General features: G+C 46.3%; 2 protein-coding genes across 7 annotated transcripts in view; both read right to left on the bottom strand.

Annotated features, from left to right (window-relative positions):
- Positions 1-1,312: 1,312 nt before the first annotated feature.
- Positions 1,313-15,420, bottom strand: FAH (fumarylacetoacetate hydrolase). The gene is made up of 14 exons (XM_086757250.1): positions 15,280-15,420; positions 13,040-13,150; positions 12,364-12,485; positions 11,207-11,256; positions 9,825-9,915; positions 9,204-9,301; positions 8,886-8,938; positions 7,427-7,526; positions 6,632-6,762; positions 5,806-5,881; positions 5,171-5,217; positions 4,089-4,190; positions 2,973-3,090; positions 1,313-1,535 (listed from the first exon to the last, which is right to left on the bottom strand). Exons 1-14 carry the CDS (start codon positions 15,358-15,360, stop codon positions 1,456-1,458), a joined length of 1,260 nt encoding a protein of 419 aa, XP_086613376.1. The 5' UTR covers positions 15,361-15,420; the 3' UTR covers positions 1,313-1,455.
- Positions 15,421-18,510: 3,090 nt separating this feature from the next.
- ZFAND6 (zinc finger AN1-type containing 6) overlaps positions 18,511-22,470 on the bottom strand; it is a 38,565-nt gene continuing 34,605 nt past the window's right edge. For 5 of the 6 annotated variants that reach the window (XM_086757009.1, XM_086757008.1, XM_086757010.1 and 2 more), the window contains 2 exons: positions 20,092-20,205; positions 18,511-19,494 (listed from right to left, as the gene is read on the bottom strand). In XM_086757009.1, coding sequence (XP_086613135.1) covers positions 19,346-19,494; positions 20,092-20,205 — 263 coding nt within the window. In that variant the 3' untranslated portion in view covers positions 18,511-19,345. The remainder of the gene's footprint in view (positions 19,495-20,091; positions 20,206-22,470) is intronic. The other variant, XM_086757007.1, reaches the window with a different exon arrangement.

Raw genomic sequence — 22,470 nt, 5'->3', positions numbered from 1 at the left:
CATAAATTCACAAGTGAGTGGAGTACATTGAGGAAATACCGGCCTATTTGTTCAACTTGAGGTTCCACAAGAGCCTGAAGGGGAAATAGCTTTTCTGTGATAAACAGCAAAGAGCCACTGTTTTCCTGGCCAGGTCATTCCTCCTGGTAATAGTGAAATGTCTTAGCCTAAAAATTTAAATTGATTTGGGGATAATCCTCCAAGTATCACTCTTTAAAATGACTATTATTATTGCATACTGGAAGAGAGCCTGTTTCAGTGAACATGCCCCATTAGCAATGATTTATCTGCACTGCCGCATTTTTTCATTAATCTTCATTCCAAATTAATTTTTCTCTCCTGCATGGCCAAGAGGTTCACATTCCCGATGAGCACCAGGTGCTTCACAGGATGACATCAAATACCAGCATGGCCCACAGCGGCAAAACTACCCGGCAGACCTTGGGGCATCCACGGAAAAGCTGCAGCCTACGCTTATCCTGCCGTCGCTGCAGGCAGCCAGCAGCCTGGTCAGGCTCTTCACTTTGAGGACCAAGCAAATATTTAACAAGTTCTCCTTGCACCATACCCGAGTTCATTATCCGGTCTCCTGAGCTCCTCCAGTCAGTAATATCCTCTAATTGATGTGATTTGGCACCTGGCCATGGAGTTAAATTGATTTGTAGACCAGCGGGAGACGGCAGATGCCCTTTACACTTGAGAAAAGTGGCATGTGGCTTTGTGTACTGCCTGCTGCAAGGGGATGCCACGGCAAGAGATGCCTTTCAGGAGGGCAGGAAGAGGGTCTGCCTCTTCCGTGTCCTCTCACCGCAGCCCGTGTTAGGTGACAAGGTGTGACTGCCACTGCTGAGCACCTGCAGATCACTCCAGCCACCAAGATCTTCCTCCCTCCCTTCCTCCCTGGTGCATAGGGTGAGATAAATGGGCAATTCCCTTCTCTAAAACCAGGGCAAGTTGCACGAGGTGTCTCTATGCCCTCTTTTGAGGGGTCCCACAATGTGGACTCCCAGCTGGGGGCTAGCGCTGCTCTCTGCTCTGGGGCGAGGGGACCGTGGCAGCTGTGGGCTGCGACCTGCTGGGCTTTACTTCCAGGAACGCAGCAGTGCCACAACGTAAGGGTTGAACTCCAAAGCCTGCACACATTTTCTTGACAGTATTTTTATATATTTACTTGGAAACCTCTTTTTATAATTATGAAAAAGCTATGAATACAGTAGAAGAGTTAAGAATCTCACTTTACTTTTCAATCATCTTATTCCCAGAATTTTAAGTTAGCATTGAAATCCTTTTCTTATTGCACCAGCGAGTCACATTCATCTTTAAGATATTTATTGATAATTAAAAATAATAAGATTTCGATCACTCATATAAAAATAATGAATCTGAACAAAGCAGCATGACTGTTAGAGGCAGGGAGAGGGATCCGCCTCCTCAAATGTCCCCTTACTCCAGTCATCATGGATCTGACAGGGCTGGAAGGATTTTTCCCGAGCACTGGCCAAATCCCACACGGAAGCCATTGCCCTGGCAGTAACCTAGAGCCAGAAAACAACAAATGACAAAAAATGACTGGAAACATTTCAGAAATGCAACGAGGGGTAAAAAAAAAAGAGAAAACTTGGAAGAGTTCAATAGCCTAGAAATATTAAAAAAGAAAAAAGAAGCAGAAAATGTTAAACGCAGCAATATGTAAGTTCAGTGAATATGATCAAAGAGCAAAGAAGATGTGCAATATTTCTGTTTTCAAACCTAACCTGCAGCATCATCAATCTAGCCGGCAAGCTCATTTGGTGCCTGGCCCAGCCTTGCAGTTAATAAAGTAAATCTGGGTTCTCTCTCTGCAGCATTAGGACTGCTCTCGGGACATCGGGGTGCTTACAGCCAGAAAGATGATCAATAACCCCTCAAACAGCAGGACCTACCCTCACAGAATCTGTTTCGCTCACTGAAATGGAGCAGTTTAGTTCCATGAGCATCTGACTCAAAATATTTATTTATCCTCTGTTACATAAACAGACGTTGAAGGTCTGACTGCTGCTGAAGTCACCGGGCTGTGACACCATCTCTAGCTACAGGACGATTCAATCTCTCCCTACTCCTGCGTGATGGGAGAGATGACATGAGGATGGAGATGCTCAGCGCCTCTTGCTGCCGCGCACCAGCCAAGCTGCTCCTGAAATAGCAGCCGTTAGCAAAGCCGCAGGTGAGGGAGGGGAGGGGACACAGCCAGGGGCTTCTGGCCCATCTGGGAAGATTATTCTGGGAAGAAGCAGCTGAGGAGACCTACTGTAGCTCTCTGCTAACAACAGCAGATCAAAGGAAGGACACAAGAGGCATGTGCTGTATTTTAAGGACTGATTACAGAGTTAGAGGTGGATTTTCCTAAAATAATGGGATACGTCATCTTCCCTGCATGTGATAGAAACCAGCTACCTTCGAGAAGCTAAAAGGGAGCTGAACAGAACAGGAGGCTGGGTCAGAGGCCAGGCGGGCAAAGAGGCCTGGACAAGGCTAGAGGCCAGGGTCCATGCTGCAGGCAGGGTGGCTGGGGATGGTTGTAGGCTGCAGGCAGAGAGGCCAGAGCTGATTTGGCAGCAGGGAGGCCCAGCTGGAGACAGAGAAGACTGAGAGGAGGCTGGAGAGCTGGGTTAGAATCACAGAATGGTTGTAGTCGGAAGGGACCTTTAAAGGTCATCTAGTCCAAGCCCCCTGGAAGGAGCAGGGACATCTCCAACCAGATCAGGTTGCTCAGAGCCTCATCCAACCTGGCCTTGAATGGCATCTAACCTGTCTGGGCAACCTGTTCCAGTGTTCCACCATCCTCAGTGTAAAAAAAGGTATGTTCAGAACAGCCGTGCGTGCATGGCAGGTATGTACAGAGCAGCCCATCTCCCTGCCAGGCATGTACACAACTGGGATGAATCTCTGGAAACGTCCTCGGCGCAGTGTAAGAGCAGTTGTTCGGCCATTACCTGTCAAAATGATTTCATCTCCGTCCTGCAGGAATTTACGAGCCTGCCCGCTGCCAAGAGGGATTTCTTTCGTTCCGTTCCAGGACAGCTCCAGCATGGAGCCGAAGCTCTCCGGCTCCTGCAGTGAGAGTTCATAAACAAATAAGCAACTTTTTAGGACCTGTCCTACTGTTAAGCTACTTGCTGCTGGAAGTACGTGCACAAGGCCATTAACTCTATAGAACAGAGTTTTGCTGTGGATTGAATCCATTGATACCTTGGCTTATTTTCCTGCCTTTGCATTTTGATCGCTTGTTCGCTGTAAGCAGTCATGCTCCCAGCCTGTATCTGGTGTGTCTAACACGGTGCTAATCCTGCAAAAGCAGTTTGGGTTTGCTATGGGAAGACTGGAAACAAATGGAGGGCCCTTCTGCAAACCCAGTGCTTTTATGTAGTCACGTTTCAGAGTCTTATTTATATTCTGTTCTTCAGAAGAGCAAGGCTGGCAAACGTTTGTAAGTCTTTAATGTCAATCTGCAGTACAATAGCTTAAAGGAAGCATAAGCACTTCGGAAATGCTCAAAATGAAAGTATGGGTATCCCAGCTTGGAAACAGCTTACCCTGAAGCTGTCTTGCACCACGGGATTTGTATCTGATGTTTCAGAAAGTGCCAGTACCTTCCCCATATATTGTAACAACAGTGCACGTGGCAGTACAAGCAGAGTAATAGCTTGTGATGTTCGCTCTAAATACACAGGACTAGAGAAACTGAAATTTATACCCATGCACCTTTAACCTTCTATTCAGAAATAAAAAAAAAAAAGCTGCATTTCATAGAGTATAAACAGGCCGTGTGGATGCTTGTGCACAGAAATAATTTGCACCTTAGTAAAACAGTTCTTGAGGAAAGTAACACAGGAGAGATTAAGAAACTAAAGACCAATAACAACGAAAAAAAAACCCCGACTGCTTCTCAGTGCAATTTTAGGGTTACAAAACCAAAGTACCTAGGAAATAACTGCAGATGTTTTCACGGCTGCTCAATGCAAACAAGGCTTAGACCCAAAGCCCTGCTCAGCTGGTTTTGGATGGCCGACCAGTTCTCAGTCAGTGACTATCATTATATGGACACTTACGGGTCCACTGATGGTGCCGGACGCCAGGAGATCGCCAGGTCTGAGGTTGCACCCATTGATTGAATGGTGAGCCAGCTGCTGCTTCATGGTCCAGTACATGTGCTGGAGGAAGGAGGAAGAGGAGGCTAAAGCTATGAAGGACAAACCTCTCCGGCATGCCATTAGCCTATGCAGAACATAGTGCATTCTCAGGACGATGCTGGTAAGACTGTCCCTAAAGAAAAGTTTCCTTATTTAATCAGGAACCTTCAGCAGCCCAAAAGCAACCTCCACCGTTACTCAGGACTGCATTCGCAGTAGTTACTGTGGCTGGCTGACTGCTTTCTAAATGATGACCAGGATGTGCTATGAGCCTGTAAAATACATACTTTAACATGCAATTTAGTCCTTTAAAGTTTCTCTTCTTTCAAGTGAATGTCATTTCTCATCTTCTTCCTCTTTAAGGCCAGCACTGCTGACCCAGGATCCATGACTAAGTCCAGTATTTTAATGAGTTTATAGAAAAATCTTATTACTGATTTGCTGACTACTGATTTACTGATTACAGTAATTACTATGCAAAGAACCAAATATAAAATTGACAGAGAAATCCTGCAGTTGGTACGTATACCTCCTGGCTTACGGTCCCTTCAATGAGGGATGGAGCCGCCACGCTGCCCGCAGAAGGGCTGGGGCCAGATCCGGGAGCGGTGTCAGAGCAGCGACCATAGATCTGAATCACCAGCTGCAAGAGCAGCGACCATAGATCTGAGTCACCAGCTGTAAGTTCTGTGCCTCAGTGCAGCGAGGGGCAATTCCCTCCACCTGCGAGTCCTCTGCTTGCACCGCTCCCCGCCAAATGAGCGCGAAGCCGAGCAGTGGAAAGAGCTGCCCCCTTCTTCAGTGCCCCAGCGTTCATGTGTTTCCATCTCAGTAGGGATGAAATGTATCACCATCCTCCACTCTTCCCCCTCCGTCCCCTGCGCACACATGCACCTGGTCTGGTCCTCAGCTGATGCCAAAGTCAGTGTTCGAAATTTCCCAAGGCCGGAGCTGATGGCGTCAGCAAGATTTCAAATACATAAGAGATACCGGAGTCTTACCTTGAAATTGGATCTGCATATAGTAGTTGGCACGCTCATTCCTTCTCCTGTGGAAAACAAAAAATAAGAAAGAGGGAAACAGTTTGTTTGTGTTGGGTGGATGATGTTGGAGGCTTTTGATTTTACAGATGGATGGAGACTTCTTTTATCACTGTAATCCCTGGCAGGGAACAAGTAATAACATTTTCTATTCTGATATGAAGGCCGGGATTTCATAGAAAACAAGTGTGTGGATGGCACCGGGACAGTATCAAGGAGCCCATTTCCTACTCTTTGCTCTCCTAAAGGAGCAGCACCTGGATGTATCGGTCAGCAGGGCCATGGGCTGGGGTCTGAGCTGGGTGAACACCTCAATCTCCTGTATACCCGCTCTTCCCATGACCTGCTTATGCCTGCCCATGCAGGCAGACTGCGCAGGGACCCTCATCGTAAACGGATCATCTGGGAGACATACCCTCCTTGCCACGGCTGCATGGCCAATGGGGAGCATGAAGAGTTTTGCCTCTTTCTCTGACAGATAATATGGGCAAAGATGGAAAAGGCGGACCGCAGAGCCAAATTGTGTGAAATACATTGTGGTTCTGCATCCCTTAATCAGCAATTTCAGCTTTGTAACCCGCTCAGCATTACTGTACCTTTAATAGCAACAAAGAGCTTGATGTCAAAAGTGTAGGGTTCTTTATCCTGGAGGTAGGGCAGTGGCTTGGGATCCTAAAAAGCATATAAAAGGCACAACAGTCTAAACAAACAGAAAGGAAAAATTCCACCAGCCGTCCCAGTGACTTTTTGTTTAGCCAGGCCGTGCCGCGCACCCCATTTACCTCACCGGTGTTACTCCTCAGAGCTTTGCTCGCTCTCATGCAAACGCTTTTAAAGATCTTTCCAAATAGATGTGATATCCGTATAATCCCATTCCTTTTCTGCACAAGGGCTCCAAAAGCCCTATCCATCATTACCGCATGGGTGTTCATCCAAAACAAACACAGTGTTAGCACACCTTTGCTCTGCGCCAGTACAGAGATGGTGAGGTCTCTGCAAGGCTCTTTATTACCTTTCTCCATTTTAATGAAGCCTCTATATAACGCAGACAACTGGAAATGATGGAACAGAGTGTTTTGGCTTGAGTCCACTCTCTCTCCACTGCTTGCTGGATGCCAAGGGCTACCAAACGCTACCAAGAAGCTCTCGGATCAGTTTATTTTCCAGATGTTTTGGGGGAGGAGAAGATTTTTCTGCCCTGCTCAGGCAGGCAGGATGACAGCTCAGGACACCAGGTGCCAGTGCCATCAATGAGCATTTGAACTCAAGGGGCCCCGAGTGTCTTCATAGTTTGGAAGCAGGATCACACTTGAGAAAGTGCTTGGCACTGCTATAGCTCAGTGATTTCTACTGGTGGGACCTACCGGTCCTGCTGAGATTTTTCTAGCACTACTTTTCCTGTGTTTCCACCCTTTTGCTAACCTGGACAGGGTTTGGCAGCACGAATGGCATGAGAGCTTCCATGGTAACAACCCAAGGAGAGATGGTTGTGCCAAAGCTCTTGCTCAGGAATGGACCCAGAGGAACGTATTCCCATTTCTGGATGTCACGGGCTAGGAAGAGAAAATTCAAAGCAGTTCTGTTAAACATATGCCGGGAGCTGCACAGCCATCAAACCTGTGAAAGAGTAACACACATTGGAAATGTTATCACCACCTTCTTCTAGCCATTGTGCCCAAATCCTGATTTAAATCCATGCCTTTCAGACCCTCAAACCAATTTTCTTAGTTAGCAGTAATTAAAACAAGTCAGGCCATGCTCATGTAACCGGTATTTTTATCCCCAGTTTAGTTACTGCTTTTACACCCTGCTAATGGTCCAAGCCAGCTGTAGAGCCAATTTCAACTACTTAAGTCTCTGTGGAGACTGAGGGATTTGTGATTGCCAAATCCTTTTCCTACTCCTCACACTGAAATCAATCTTCTGTTGGAATCACCATCCTTCACCAGAACCGCTCCCTGCCTGCCCAGAAGAAAATAGACTGATATTGGCTCTTTTGTAAGTAAATAAATCTTCATTAGGCAGCAATTTCTGGTTCTACTGATTGATTGAAGATGGGTTGAGATAGAGCCTGAAAAATGCAAACAGTATTTCATTTTCATCCCTTTCAACCATATCCAGCGGTTTCAATAATTAAAATATATAATTTATCCCTAGCTAGGGTTTCCCGTGACACTGTAACCCCCTCTCCAGGCAGAATCCCGCAGCACCGATTACCGCTCCAGTCGTTCATAAGGACCATCCCAAAGATGTGCTCATGGGCTCTGCTGATAGGAATTGGCTCCCCGAACTTGTTTCCAGGACCTACAAAGAACGCCTGAAATTGAAAAACAAAATGTTAAGGAAGTTCCTGAAGCTGAAAATCTTTACTGCATAGAGGGCTGCATGCATGAGCAACAGAGGCTGAGCAGGACAGGATTTTGTATCATTTCCCGTACACAATTAGACAAAACCCATGGCCTGCTCCCTCTTTCTTCCCCTCTATGAAGCTGGCAGGCTTAAAATACTTAAAAGCATCCTGTTTCTAAGAGACAGCCATTAAATGAGGGCACAGGAGCAAAAATGGTCCCTCCTAATCACAATCGGGATGCAGAATAGGTTTGCCCGGTCAAGTGACTCCATTTGCTGCAGGCAGTGGACAGGGAAGAGTTTAAAGTCACCTGAGGGGATGCTGAGCGTGGCTGGAGCCTGTCAGGACAGCGGGGAAGAGGAGGCAGGTGGAGAAATGTGCCCAGTCAGTAAACCAGACCATGGGTGCCTGTACTTGCTCCCTTAGAAAATGTACAGCCTGAGCACTTGGGAGAGAAACCTGCAGGGAACCTCACTTGTCTCTTTCCACCAACAGCATGCAGGTTTTTTCTTCCAAAGCCTTCATCAGTCTAAATCAGCTCTTGCAGCAGCCAGCGGTAAAACTCAGGCTGCACAGCAGAGGTGCGGCAGCACTTCGTGTACCCCCTTCTCGGGGCTGCCTCCCACTTCACAGCGCTGATCTGAGCGCTTACAGCATTAGAGGCTTTCCGTTTTTAGTACCATTTCCCTTAATACTAGAATTCTTCAACTTTTTTTTTTTTAAGGGGAGAGATGGGGAATAAATTATATAAAATTGTATAAATCACAATCAACAATCCTATAAAACTCTCCCCTTCTGAACCACGCTTAGCCACAAGAAGATGCACCTTCCAAGCACATTTTTTTACAACGCCCACAGCACAGGTTTCATCTTTCCAGCCAGAGGGATGAGGAGTTTGCCTTGTACTCCCAAGGACTCGTGGCTTCCTCTGCTCTGGACTCAAGGTGCAGACAGTCTGTACATCCAAAATCTCCAGAGCCCATGAAAAGATCCTGGCTGCAGCACAGAGGTAACTGCTGCCCAGGTAACCTGTGTGTTTCCAGACTGCTGCACCGGAGCTCGGATTTGGCCAGAGGAGCCTCTTCCAGCCTGGAAAGCTGCGTTAGCAAACCACTGAATGAGCTAATGCACCCTGCAACTTGTCAGAGGAGAAGGCTTCCTCCAGAGAAATCTTTATTGCCTGCTGCACAGGCTGCTTAGAAAGAAATTCAGGAATGGACTTTATAAGACATTCATCTTAAAAGCAGCTAAACCTACCTTTTCTTCCCTGTTTCTGTTTTAATGTTTTTTAATTAAAGTGGCAGGGAAAGCAAAGCCTCATCTTACCATTTCTAACTCAATATCCAGACGCTTACAAGCACCAAACACTGGAGGTTTATCTGTGGGTAGAAGAAAGAGTATTTTATGATGGGGAGGTAGGTAGAAAAATAAGAGTAACAGCCAGAAAAAAAAAACAGAGTGGCTGGTGCTGCCTGGCATGCAAGCACAAGATGGACTTCGCTCAGGGCTGTGTCTTGCCCTGGCCCCAGACTGGACTTTAGACAAGGCGTCCCAGACCCTTCCTCTCCACTATTCTATGATCTGGAGAAAAAATAAAAAATAAAAATTAAGAGAAACTGCATTAAAAGCCTACCATGGACTCACCATTGTCAGGTCTCATTTGCCCCACAGGTCTCCGGATGGGCGTCCCAGACACCACAACAGACGATGCCCGGCCATGATAACCAACGGGTAAGTGCAGCCTTGTGAAAGAGCATCCCAGAGCATGGGTTAGCGGTGCAACCATCATCATCCACAGCGGATTTTGGGGGTGGAAGCATCACAGGGGTGTGAGATACAAGGAGAGAGCTCTGCATAGATGGGCATGGATGTTTGCACCTTACTTACGCGGAGATGAAGATGTGAACAAACTACAGTCCAGAGCCATGTGGCTGTCTGTGCCCTTCTGTGCCACTGCTCCACTTAATTCTTTGGAGCTTAAACCCTGCTTTCTTGTCACTCAGTAAAAAACAATTTTTTAGGTAAATCTGTCTTTGAACCAGAGGCCTGCAGTGCGATCGATGCAGCTGCTGCCACAAAATGCAGCTAAGGCTGGGAAATGTGGTTTTCAGTTCTGTTATTGAACTCTTCACAGCACAGATTCTCATCTGCTATGAACTCTCAGCTATCTCGTTGAAAGATTACCCAGACCTTTAAAAAATTATTTATACGTACGGATAAGCACGCAAAATAATGCTGCACCAGACAAAAACCTGAACTACCCACCAGTTAGGCATCAAAGCGTTCTCCTTCCCCCTGAACATGATCCCAACGTTTGTGGCGTGTTGGCGTGAAGAATAGAAGTCAGTGTAATCTCCTGTGTGGAAACAAAAAACCAGGAAACAGGGATCAGGGGTAGGAGAGTCCCTCACCTGCCGGGGTGGAAGCACAAAGCACGCTGCTGGCGAGGAGAAGAGCAGAGGTGTGTAGAAGCGTTTAATGTTATTAGCACAGAGATGTAATTAATAGCATAAAGGTGCTGATTGGCACAGTTCACCTATAAAATTATGCTTACAAAACCGGCCTATTTGTTTAAAGCCTCCAGCAGAGAAGGAGGGGCACGGGGAGGTAACGCAGCTCCCGCTCCGCAGGGGCCGAGCCCGCGGTGCCCGGGCCGGGGAACCGGTTCCTGCTCCGGGCGTCTGCTGCCCTCTGCTGCCGTCCCTGCCGAACAGCGCCCGGCTGACGGGTCCGTGGGGAATCCCGGGGCTGAGGGGGGGAAACTCCTCTTGGGAGGGGGGCATTTCCACGGCGTTAAGCTGTTTTGCAAGCTCACTAAGTCATCTTGCAGCCCCAGCAAGAGGATACAGCCAGCGCATCATATTCGTCATAGTCAGCCTGAAACTGTTTTCAGGAAGGTATGGCGTCGATAGAAACTCGTCAGGGTTCCTCTGGCCTGGCTGGAATTTGTCCCAAAGCAGGGCTGTGGCCCACAGGAGCCAAAAGGCCACCGGGAACAGAGGTTGGCTGCGAAATGGGCAAGTGCACATCCCTGCTCCTGTGAAGGTCGCATCCCTCGAGTGGTTTTGGTCAAGTTGGTTTGGGTACAAATATAAACTTCTGTTAAAAACAGGAAAATTTTTATGTATCTATATGGATATACTCACTCCAAAGCAGCTCATGACCTCACAGGGCTGGAGGTAAGATTTGGGATGCAGAGTAATAGTCTGGGAGGGAGACCGATGTTTGTTTATGAGGCTATGCCGTAGCATCTGCCTTGCAAAACTTCGGAAGATCTGAATTATTTTCTGATGGCAAATTGGGAAAATTTTGGAAATGGAATGAGTGTTTCTTCCCTGGCTGTAGTCACGAAGGCCTTTGATGGTGCCAACCTGATGACAAGAGTTACGTGCCACCAGACAACCCTGATTTAGTGAAAATTGCATCCAGGAATTTTCTGCCTGCTATTGAGCTTCCCCAGGCTTTTATTCTTGTGCCACAGACAGCACCTACCTTTCATTATGTACAACAATCTACTTCTGGCTCCTGTAAAACCCATTCCCTGTCACAGCTGTGATCTGTCTGTCTGAGCAAGCAGGAAATAAAGCGGCTTCTCCGAGCGGGAGCAAAAGGCAGCGCTGAGCAGCCCTCAGCCACGGGAGACTCACCGATGTGGGCCGGGAGGTGCATCATCGCCACAGCCTGAGGTACAAACGCTCTGAAATGAAAAATGATGACTTCAGCTCTGGGAAAACTTGCAGCTCTCACCCTTGAGTGGTCTATAAGCACATAAGGAACTGACTCTCTCCTAGCTCCTTCCTTAGTTTACTTTGCAAAGCCTTGCAGCAAAAAGACCTTGCAAAAAAACTAAGACAGCTGCACAAGGTTCTGTTATGGGGATGGATACGACCGACAGGAGCATCCGTCGGGGTGCAAGCGGGAAGGGAGGCACGCTGGCTGGTTTCCCAAGGGGCACAGAGAAACGCCGATACCCATGCACACAGCTGAGCAGGTGGCCACTGCCTCCGCGGCACGGAAAGGATGATTTTATGGGACATGGCTGTCGGGATGCCCGATTTGGGATGCTGGGCCTGCTCAGGGAAGATCCCCGTGTCAAGCAGCCGTTCAACCCCTCTCCCGCACGCGTGTGCCTGAATCACCCCGGTGAAACAGGGAGGAATGGCTCTGGCTTGCTGCTGGGGCAGCTGGTTGTAGAGTTTAAAGCATCGTTCCAGACAAAAGAGAAGGTGTGTGATCAACGGACTCGCACGTTTTCGATCAACGCAGCATGGAGCAGAGCACAGTCCTCCCCTCCCACCTCTACCCCAGGGCGCTGCCCCATGTCTGAAGCCGATTTGTGACAATGGGGTCAGTTTTAGCAAAGTCAGGTGGTTTCTGAGGAGCAACTGGAGGGGTCTCCCCTTGCCAAAAGGGGGAGGTGGGAGACATGGCGTGGAGACCCTTGCAGCCACATCTTCATCGAAAGCTGTGGTGGTGGGATGTGGCCAGAACCCCAGCCTGGCCCCTCGCCTGCCTGGGGAGCCCAGCTCGGCCCTCCGCAGCGAGGCAGCGGGTCCGGGCACACCCCGGGGCACAGCTCGCTGTTCCCAGGTGGAGACTGACACTCTCGATCTGTGGGCGGTTAAAGGATCCATCAGAGACATATTTAAGGGAGGGAAGCTCTCAATATGCCCAAACCCCAGTAGGCAGCAGGTGGCCACACTCAGACCTTCACTTTTGGTGCCTGGGATCACCGGGTCATCCGGGTGACAAAGGGCACAGCTGAAAGGTCATCGTGTCCCAGAGGGGCCCTCCACTCCCTCACCTTCTCCGCAGCTCCGTGTTGTCCCTCAGGGCTGGCTCGCTGGCTGACAGCAGCTTCTGGAGAAAAGCCCTCGCCTCCGTCCACGCGGCCCGGCCCAGCCCCATGAAGGCATTCAGGGTGGGCTGCCAGGCAACACAGAGAGATGGGGAGGCAGGTAAAAGACCACGTTTTTGCTTAACCTTCGCCTGCATGGAAGATGTCCTGCACATGCACCCCGGGATTGAATGCCCGTGGGCCGGAGTTATGCGACAGTGGCTGCCTGTCCTCCCTGTTCACAACTGCCAGCACTCCTGTCCTCCCACCACAGGTCCTCTGAAGCAGGACCTGCTGCATGTTTGACCCGTGCCCATCCAAACCTCAGGCTTTAGCGGCTTTGATAACTCACCTGTCTGTAACCAGAGGCCATTTGTATTTACCATTACCCCTAACACAGCCCCTTGTCATTAAAGCCCCATCCAATTACTTGCCAAACTCTGATGAAACTTTCAGGGAAAATATCCTTTGGACTCCTGATGCCTCTGCTCTCCTTGCTGTCGCAGGTGTGCTGAGTTTCCCCCGTAAGCAGAGCCCACCTGATGACACCTTTCCAGTTTGTGTTCCTTATCTCACCGCAAGTTTCTAAAATCTCCTATGGATATTTCCCAGATCTGCAGAGATCAGACGCTGTGATAAATACCTGGTCAAAGACATGCTGATGTTTGGCAAGAGCTGGTCCATTGAACAGATGTTTAATGACGCTGAGATCCAGAATCTGGTCTCCAATCGCTACCCCGAGCCTGTGCCTCGGCTGCAAAGCAGCGAGAGGGGAGGGGGGAGAGAAGAAGAGTTTATGCTTGTACCCAAAAATTCTCCAAAGAGGGCATGGGGGAAGACAGCGACCATGGAGAGTTTAATCCACCAGGGACGAGGGCCTGATATCACAGCGACTGCCCGAGCAGGACTGATCTCATCCCTATAACCACGTAACTGGAGAGAGACACAGGCGTTTCTGCACCAGAAGACAAAGACTGCCCTGGACTCCACTGACGATGCCGGGTGCACAGCACATCCTGCTCAGCCACGTTATTTCCGTACCACATCGAGCGAGGCTGCCCGGCATAACCCATCCGCAGGCCATGACATGCATGCGGACCCCGGCCCAGCCCCTCGCTGCAGGAACAGCTTCCCACAGCCACGGGAGACTGTGGCCGCGTTGGCCGGACAGATGCAAGCTCAGACACAAAGACCCTGTTCATCCGCTGCAGCTCTGGAAGGGCCGGCGCCAAGCGCGTGCGGAGCCGGCGGCGATGGCGGGGGAGCAGGACGGACGATCCCGCTGCAGCTCTGCCGCAGCTGCATGGGGGGTTATAAAAATGCTGCAGAGTTCAAAGACACATTTCAATTATTTGTGTCTTTAGGCAAATAAAGACACACTAGTTACAGTCATTACGAGCACTATCTTACCAAAATGCAATAACTATCTATGAAAATCCATGCTATTAAACTTATTTTTAACATTTAATTTCTAAACAAGATTCCAAATGTGATAATAAGTATTTATTCAGCAAACATTCCTGCAGAAAACTCTAAAGGTCACGTCAGGTTAATTTGTAACTGGGATAGTCGGATGACATCTACTGCTTCAGCTTGAAATTATTAAAACATTGGGCCACTTCTAGAACATTATTTTCCTCAATAATTTCCATCAGTCCTTGTCTGCCTTTCCACAGAGTTTGAGTGAAGATGTTTTCTTCAGAGCACAGTTACTGGAGAAGGCAGAAAAATAATCCAAACTCGCTAGATAGCAACGCACACATCTAGGGAGAGATTAAATGAACCATCTTGGTTTTATCTGTGGAAAATGCCACATCAGAAAACACAATCTTCCAGTTTAAATTCTTTTTTTTTTTTTTTTAAACCTGCAAGGATAAGCCAAGAGAGCAGAAACCAGGAGATAATAATGATGCTTCTGCAAGCAATGATAAATAAATCCTCTGCTTTTTCCTTCTGAGAAGCGGCTCGTGGCTCGCTTCCCTCCCTCGCAGAGGGCACATCGCCGCGGCTCCGTCCCGTTCAGGCGCTTGGAGCTGTGAGGTTCAGCCTGGCTGGGCTCAGTTCTCGTGGAAATGGGAATTGGGAGCTACCTCCTTGGAAGAAAGGTTGAACTGTGTTTTCTTATGCGATCATAAAATAAAAGGCCCGAAGCTTGCTCTGTCGGCAGCCTTTGGGCGCAGCTTTAAACGTAACACGCTGCACAAGTGTATGCGCAATAAAACACAACGGCTCAGCTGCAAAGACAGAAATGAAACACACATTTTGTGCCCTGGTTTAATGCTTTTGCAGCCACCAAATCCACTCACCAAGAGCGGGCTCTTACCAGAGCCACAGACGACACTCGCTTGCAAATAGGGCATTACCAATACAGAGTTCACTTCTCCCTTTTGTCAGTTCATACTGTGCAAGAGGGACTGGACGCTACAGAATTAACAGTAGATTAAATATTTAATGTGGCTTCTTAAGAGTGACAGCGTGATTACACTCAGTCACAAAGAAAATGAGGGATTGGGTTAAAAAATGTCAGTGCGAACTATGCCGTGCCTCTACTTAGAGAGCGGAAAGATCAAACGCAGATTTAATGACTTCACAAAAACAGCCAAAAACACGCAAACACTGTGGTCTGCATGGCCCAAAGTAATTCTCGTAAGTAGAGAAGAAGTAGAGAACTTTTAATTTCTTTTGTGCAATCTGAAAGAAGCTGCCATCAGAATGACCATGGTAAGAAAAAAGTCAGTCTAGGGTTTTGCTGTCAGGTCAGGAAGCCAGTGCAAGTGTCTCGGGCTGGAAAGTTTCCCTTTATCCCAGGCTGCTGGGAATTTCTGCTCTTATTCATAGCTGAGCAGTGACAACACCCCAAGGACAGAGTTTGCTGTTACTCACCTCCTCCTTAGTGGAGAAAACCCCATAGGGGAGATTTTGGAGAGGAAAATCCGAGTCCTTGTCTACCTGGATGAAGGACATCCTGAACACCAAGGAGTCCCTGCTTACGGATGAGCGCCCCCACCTCCCGGGCTTCCTAGGAAAAAGGTCCTCTCCAGATGTTGGAACCCACACCACAGGAGCACCAAATCCCACCCTCCATCCTCAGCCCCAAACCAATCACAGACCTGTCTCCATCCCACCCCTCTGCCTTCTCCTGCTGCAGCCGCCCTGGTTAATTAGTGCCAGAGGTTTGCACCAGTCAGCAGCTGTTCCCAGCGAAGCAGGACCAGTGGAGACACAGGGTCTTCCTGCTCAGTAAACCCTCGCATGAAACCAGGGCTTTGTACCTTCTGAGGGGTGGCTTCGCCAGAACGACAGCAAAGTGATTATGCCTACACCTCACCCAAACCGAGCACTTCTTCCACCGGGAGCTCAGCAACCCTTGAGAAGTTGCACAGTTCACACCTGAAACTGCACTTTGTGTGCTTTTTAGTTTTGTAACGCTGCACCTGAGTCCTTTCATCTTCTCCAGAGAGCTCCAGCAGTTTAAAACAGAGATACATGTGCCACCAACCATAAAGAGCAGGGAGGGGAGGCTGGTCTTTCTGCTCCCAGCCCCAGTTTTCCTCCACCTGTAGGAGAAAATTCACCCATACTGAGGAAAAGTGGAAACCGATGAGGGAATATCCTTGAAATCAGAACTAAATAGCAAAGACCACCCCTTTTCCATAAAAATTATTATGACTGCCAAGCCAAAGAACTGATTTCCTGCTCAACTATATATTTTTTTAATTTTTTTGGCAGAGAAGACTCATTAGAAGACATGCAGCAAGCAGCAGAGCCAGACACTGTGTAAGATGACACAACACCATTGACAACAGCCCATCTGTGACAGCTCTTCATGAGCAGAGACACAAGCTCGCATGATGCCGTTTGAAAGGGGGTCCCATTTAAATAACACAATGCCTAGCACAAACTTCTGCAGAATTCCTGTCCCTAAGATACGACTCCATCCCACTGACCGTTGGAAATGTTTTTAATGCAGTGAAGAGGCTTCATGCCAAGGGTATAGGACCTGGCTGTATAACCTGCTTATTCCAAAAACAAAACCAAAACATCTTGAAAGCATGTTTCAAATACACACCGCACATCTTGAGAAGACAGACTTACTTGAGTGTTGTGTAGTGCTGCAAATGTGCTGGTATTAATTAAAACATTCATCTGCTAACCTCAAGCTGATTACACAAAATAAAAAAGCTTCACTCATTACCCAGACTGAGCAGCAGATCAACCACCACGGTAACACAGAGCCAACGCCAAAGCAAACAAGGACGACACACGGTTCTTAAGTGTCAGGGAAAGGTGGATTTCCAGCCTAAACGCAAGTTTTTGTACGAGGACCATATTTCAGTATGCTTAACTCTGAGAAACCTGCAGGAGCCAGGCCAAAGGAGGTTTCTTAGATTGCTTTGGGAATGATGCGTGTGGAAGCAGAACTGCCTCCCTGTGGGTACCACCGCAGCACTGCCAGGCAGGTTTCCTCCCAGCACAGTCATGTTTCCTACCATATAATCACGGGCCAGAAGAGTTGTTGCTTCAGAACAGGCAGTGGTAAAGGGAGTCATGTGAATTCCACAGACAGTTGCTTTTCTTGTACCTTTTCTTCTTTCAGTCTCTCAGATACCAGAAAATGCAAACAGGATTAGTTTTCCCTCCGTTGTGAAATCTACAGTGTCTCCTCTCCGGCTGGCTCAGAAGCACCACTCTCAGATGAAAGGCAGACTGGAGGGGAGGGCATGCAGGAAAGAGAAAAAGACACTTTTCCAAAAAAGAAGAGAGAGAGCAGACATAGGGAAGAGGGAGGAGTTAAACTGAGAAGTACAGAGAATAGGGAAGTAGCAGCTAAAAGGAAAGAAATCTGAGGAACACCCATGAAAGAAGACGCTGCTGCTCTTCCATGCTCTGTGCTGTGCAGGAGGAAGTTTCGCGAATGCTGTGAGGAAACACAGGGTCTTTGACTCAAAAATGCAGACCATTACTGAAACTTGCCAGTTATTTATCCTCTTTTTTACTATAAACCATGTGCTCCACAGACAGTGGTTAAGCCATTTTGCAAGCACAAGATACTTTATTTAGTATTTACTTGCGGATTACTTTCCATAGCTATCTGATAGAGAAAGGTCCTGCTGCTGTGTAGTGTTTATATGCTAAATGTAGTGCTTTATCTACTAATTGCCAATCATAGCTTTTAAAGAGCATTCAGAATTCTAAAGGATGTAGCCAGCTTTGATTAAAAACTTAACATTTCAAAATAAAGCCACACAATCTCATTTATTTCACAAATGCTTGAAAGCAGCCGCAAGTCACCAAGTGAAATTTCAAGAGCAGATCAGTACCATCTGGAGAGGAATTAGTTCTGCTTTACTTAAGTAAAGTAAACTGTTAAATTTGGTGATGAGCAGCACTGGCTGAAGTTACCATGGCACTCCATAAACCGCTTTAAGTTTTATGGATGACCAGAGTGCTTGAATGGTTGAGGCACAGACTCTGATCTGACAAGACAGTCTTAAAAGAAAGCTACTGACCACCCTCACAAGACAGTAAGAACAATTCCTCCCACCCTCAAATGGGGATCACTTACAAGCCTGTAGACCTGCTAAGGAGCATGCGGCAGGTGGCTGTGGCAGTGTTAAATGTTGAAGTCTATGGATTTCAAACCTCAGGAATAAGGACACCTCCCCGGAGAAACAGTCTCAAGAACCATTGTCTCCCCTGACTTCAAGGAAGTCCGTGCAGTGCTGTCTGTCAGATACTGATCACAAACCCTACAGCTCTATTTCCTAGAACCAGAATTACAGGCGTGCATCTACAGCCTAGTCACTGGCCACATCTGTTTTACCTGAAGGTCTGCCCAAAACTTAAGTACGTTGTCACAAAGGACCCCAACTTCTGCACAAGTGACACCCTGCACAGGAAGCATGGAGAACTCCCTGTCAGAATATATCAACGAACAAGGTGGAAAGCTTCTGGAAATTGTAGTCTTTGACAGTTACAGGTGAAAAGGTAAAAAGAAACAATCAGAAGTTAGCTAGCACTGGGATATGGATGGTCTCTGTGGATAAACATGCTGTGAAGTAAAGGAACCACCAATGGAAGGTCCTCATGAAAACAAAGCAAGAGAAATCCAAATTACAAATGCCAGTCACAGCCACAGGGGCTCCAATTTTTTTTAAATTTTATTTAATCAAAGTTAAGACGTGAATAAACATAAATACAGCACAGATACTTCAGATCATTCTTCATATTTGTGTACAGACAGACTGATGGATGTAATCCCAATGAAACCTGCAGTCAATGAAGTGCATACAGCCTTCCCCCCCCACACACACAAAAACAAAAACCAATTAAAAAAACCCAAACACACAGACAATCTCAGCACACACTCTCATTACAAATGATTCATACATAAATAGGTAGAGGGTGCAAACAAGCTAATATGCGAACATGTATAACCTCTCGTTAATGGGAAAAAAAACAGAAGCAGCCATAATGATTAAAATACATTCAGTTACTGATAACTAGTTGTGCCATACAAGGCATTATCAAAAAAAAAAAAGGAAATTGTGCTGCAGAGAAAAGCTATATACAACAAGAAAATAAACTGCAAAGTTAACGCATGCATGTTTTATCCTGGAAAAGCACAGCCCTCCAATATTTTCTCCACGTTTGTTATAAAAGCCCTCTGCACTCAACTAAAATTAAAATGATCTTAAAGGATAATACTTGTAAAGTTTACTTAAGTCTTCAGCCACAGAAAACTGCAATGAAAATAAATGTTCAGAGTCATCTTCAAAACAAAAAATAAACAAAAACAAAAAAAAAATCTATTCATCTGATGACATGCATGATTAAAAGGTCTAGGCAAGGTACACTGCTCTACATTCCTGATGACTAAGGAAAAAAGCTCAAGTCAATTTAATCTGCAGATGGTCAGAGGATTTTGTATTCCAGCAGAAGCAGCAGTTCAGATCTTCTGGATCTTTTCCCCAACAACTACAGGATTCTCTTTTCTGATTTTCTCAGCAGCATCGGCTTTGTAATTGTAAGAGCAACTGTGTACATCTGAATAACGGTGCATACCACAGTAAACGTTTCCACACCGACACTCAAACCCTGTGGACAGAAATATTAGCTTAGACATTTCAACATTCTTAATTATACTGTTTGTTTTAAATCCTGAACATGTTCACTCACTAGCAATAAATCTCAGTCACCAGTGTCAATCAGCCAAAGAGCCTCTGCTGCAGAAAGCATAAGAATCACAAGTAATACATTTGTCAGTGATTACACTACAACTTGACTGACCATTCCTACCACACGATACACTAGCACAAGCACATTCCTAAAGACCTCTTGCTCCTTTTCTTTGTTTATGAACCCCATAGAAGTAAAGCTTTCTTAGGCCCTTTCACTGAACCTCTGCAAAGCTGGTTAGTGAACAGCAGCTAACTACCATCCAACTCCTCAGCTGAACAGACTTCCAAAGGGAAGTATTTGGAATTACAAATTTCACTTAAAGACAAGAGGCTAAGAAAATATTACATGAATGACTACATCTAGTAAAAGCCAAGCTGAAAGCACCTTCCGCCAAGTTTTATTTCAAATCAACAACATCAAGATGACCATGCCCCATTTTCCCCTTAAGAGAACCTTTCAAAGGCCCAAAGCCAAACAAGTCTCTCTAAGAAAAGTGAAATCAGAATTTCTTACCAGTAAGTCCAACCTTCTTCCTGCACATGAAACAACGATTCTTTTTCTGTTTTGGTTTGTCAAGCGACTTGTCTTGCTCTTCAGGTGTAGGCTCTGCGTTCTCTGACACGGAAGCTAACATTAAAAAAGTTAATAAGAACCATGGAAAAAAAAAAGTCCTTCTCCCCTTCCTCTGTTTAAGTCATACAATAATCTAAAACCCATGTTGTAAATTTAGGTTCTGGGGTTGGCTGCAGATTCCATGTCTGAAGTATAACAGATTCTCAGCAGTGGTACTGGAACTCCCTTCTTCGAGGTCTTCAATCTAATTTAGAGAATTCACTGAATGCTCGTACAAAGTTCACAGTACAAAAACACCATAAAGAAATAGAATAATTTAAAATTAGGTTTAAGTGTAAGATTCATTGCTGCCAGATCTGGGAAGATAATCCAACACCAAGTGTTCTCCCACCGTTAGCAGTCCAGTTCCTAAAATCTGCTTCTTACAAGCACTGTGTTTATTAGTATCGGTTGAGTAAAACACTCCCTTTCAAATACTGAAACAACATTATTTTTGCTGAAGGCTGCAGTACCGAGGCCACACAAAATGCAGTGTTTCAGAACAATCTCTGCTGCTGTGGCACTGCTGCTCTTGCACACCTAGAAAAAGGCTAGGCAGTGGCTAGTCACTACCTGGGGTGAGACACCATCAGCTCAAGACACACAGACTGACAGGGAGGAAGCACACTACCCTGAAACCCAGAAAGAAGCAGGTAAACACCTCATTTTAAAAGGCTAAACCAACTTTTAACCTACTTTAATATTCTCTCGCAGACACAGGTTACAGGTTGTGTGGGAGAATATAAACAAGTAATGGTAGTATTTGCCTGACCCAAGTAAAAATAGAAATTGGCTGGTTTTCCTCAAGTATTTGCACATTCCTTACATTACAAAACAGAAATAGAAACCAAAAAAACCCAACTTCACTTCACGAAGGGCTAAGAGCCAATCTCTGCATACCAGCCATTGCTAGATCACAGCAGGACAAGTCTCCAGCAAGTAAGGTATACAGAAGCGAGGAGTATTTGCAGCAGAGGCAAAGAATGAAAGCAAGATCCAGCTGGGAGGAGTGTCAAAGGAAGCAGAGCTAGAACCAAGGCTGTAAAGAAGGGAACACAACAGCAAGCCCAGACATTTGTCAGGGAAAAAAGCTGCAGGCATCTCTGTGCAGCTGGACTTGGTGGATGCCCCATCCCTGGAAAAGTTCAAGGCCAGGTTGGATGAGGCGCTGAGCAACCTGATCTAGTCGGGGATGTCCCTGCTCCTTGCACGTGGGTTGGACCAGATGGGCTTTGAAGGTCTCTTCCAACCCAAACCATTCTATGATTCTATGACTTCTGTTAGGTGGAGACGGTCAGATGCAGTTCTATGCTAGTTCTGTGCCACCAACTGCTACACTGCATGACAATTCTGGTGAGGTTTTTCCTGTGCTGCTATTGTGTTTGGTTGGGTTTGGGATTTTTTTTGTTTGGTTTGGTTTGGTTTTTGAGTTTGTTTTTTTTTTTAAGGAAAGGGCACTTTCCGCTTTTGTACTTTATCAAAACATCGTAGTCCGTACCAAGCAACATCAATGGGTAGCAAAATACCTGACCACCAGCAAAGCCCTGCCTGAGAGGACATTATATTCCAAGGGTTAATCTAGCAAAGAGACTTATAGATGGTTTATTAAATCCTTTAAAAATCACCATCTATGTTACAAGCAGAGCCTTTCTTTGTCCTGAAATCGGTAAGAACTGAGCTTGCAAAAAAGGTTCAATGGCTTTAAATAGCTGTTAAAAGGCATTCTGCTGAGTGGGCTGATAATATCCAAGTTTTGCAAAGTAAGAGTCAAAAGCAGTAAGGATTAAAAGATGTGAGATAAGTATCAGTAAGACTTACTCAAGTGAACTCTTGCAGTGTTATAAAGAACAGACACTGCAGTCTTTATTAATTCATTAAGAAAGCTTCATCCCACGAACTGGCGTTTAGCAGCTAACATCTCAAGTTTGCATTTCCTGTTGTAGCAAAATCCAGTTACCTCAATGTAAGTTTTACTAAAAGCCTCTGTCACTATTAGCCAAATTTAGGAAAAACTGGCACCGTTCCCTGTATAACAAGGCTCTCTAATACATACATACTTACATTTTCTTTGTGCATATGGGTCTCACATTAAAAAGGTTTAAAAATATTTAAGGGCTGCTGCTCACTGTAGCACTGAGTGGAAAGATTATTCCTCTGCTGCCACGAGTCTCTTTGTATCTGCTGTAGTAACCATGAATTTTAGATCACAGTTTGCTTGTGCACAGAAGCCAGAGATTTGACTCAAAATCCTCTATGATAATCACAAATATCCCAACCACT

The sequence above is a fragment of the Chlamydotis macqueenii genome, chromosome 12 (genome assembly GCF_036417535.1).
Source record: "Chlamydotis macqueenii isolate bChlMac1 chromosome 12, bChlMac1.mat, whole genome shotgun sequence".
In the NCBI taxonomy this organism is placed as follows: Eukaryota; Metazoa; Chordata; class Aves; order Otidiformes; family Otididae; genus Chlamydotis; species Chlamydotis macqueenii.
This window is presented reverse-complemented; position numbering and strand designations above follow the sequence as displayed.

Coding starts and splice junctions, on each gene's coding strand:
- FAH (XM_086757250.1), bottom strand. CDS start 15,360: ATGTCCTTCATCCAGGTAGACAAGGACTCGGATTTTCCTCTCCAAAAT. Junction 8,939..9,203: donor GCAAATGAGACCTGACAATG/GTGAGTCCATGG, acceptor TTCTACCCACAG/ATAAACCTCCAGTGTTTGGT. Junction 1,536..2,972: donor AGATGAAATCATTTTGACAG/GTAATGGCCGAA, acceptor TTCTGGCTCTAG/GTTACTGCCAGGGCAATGGC.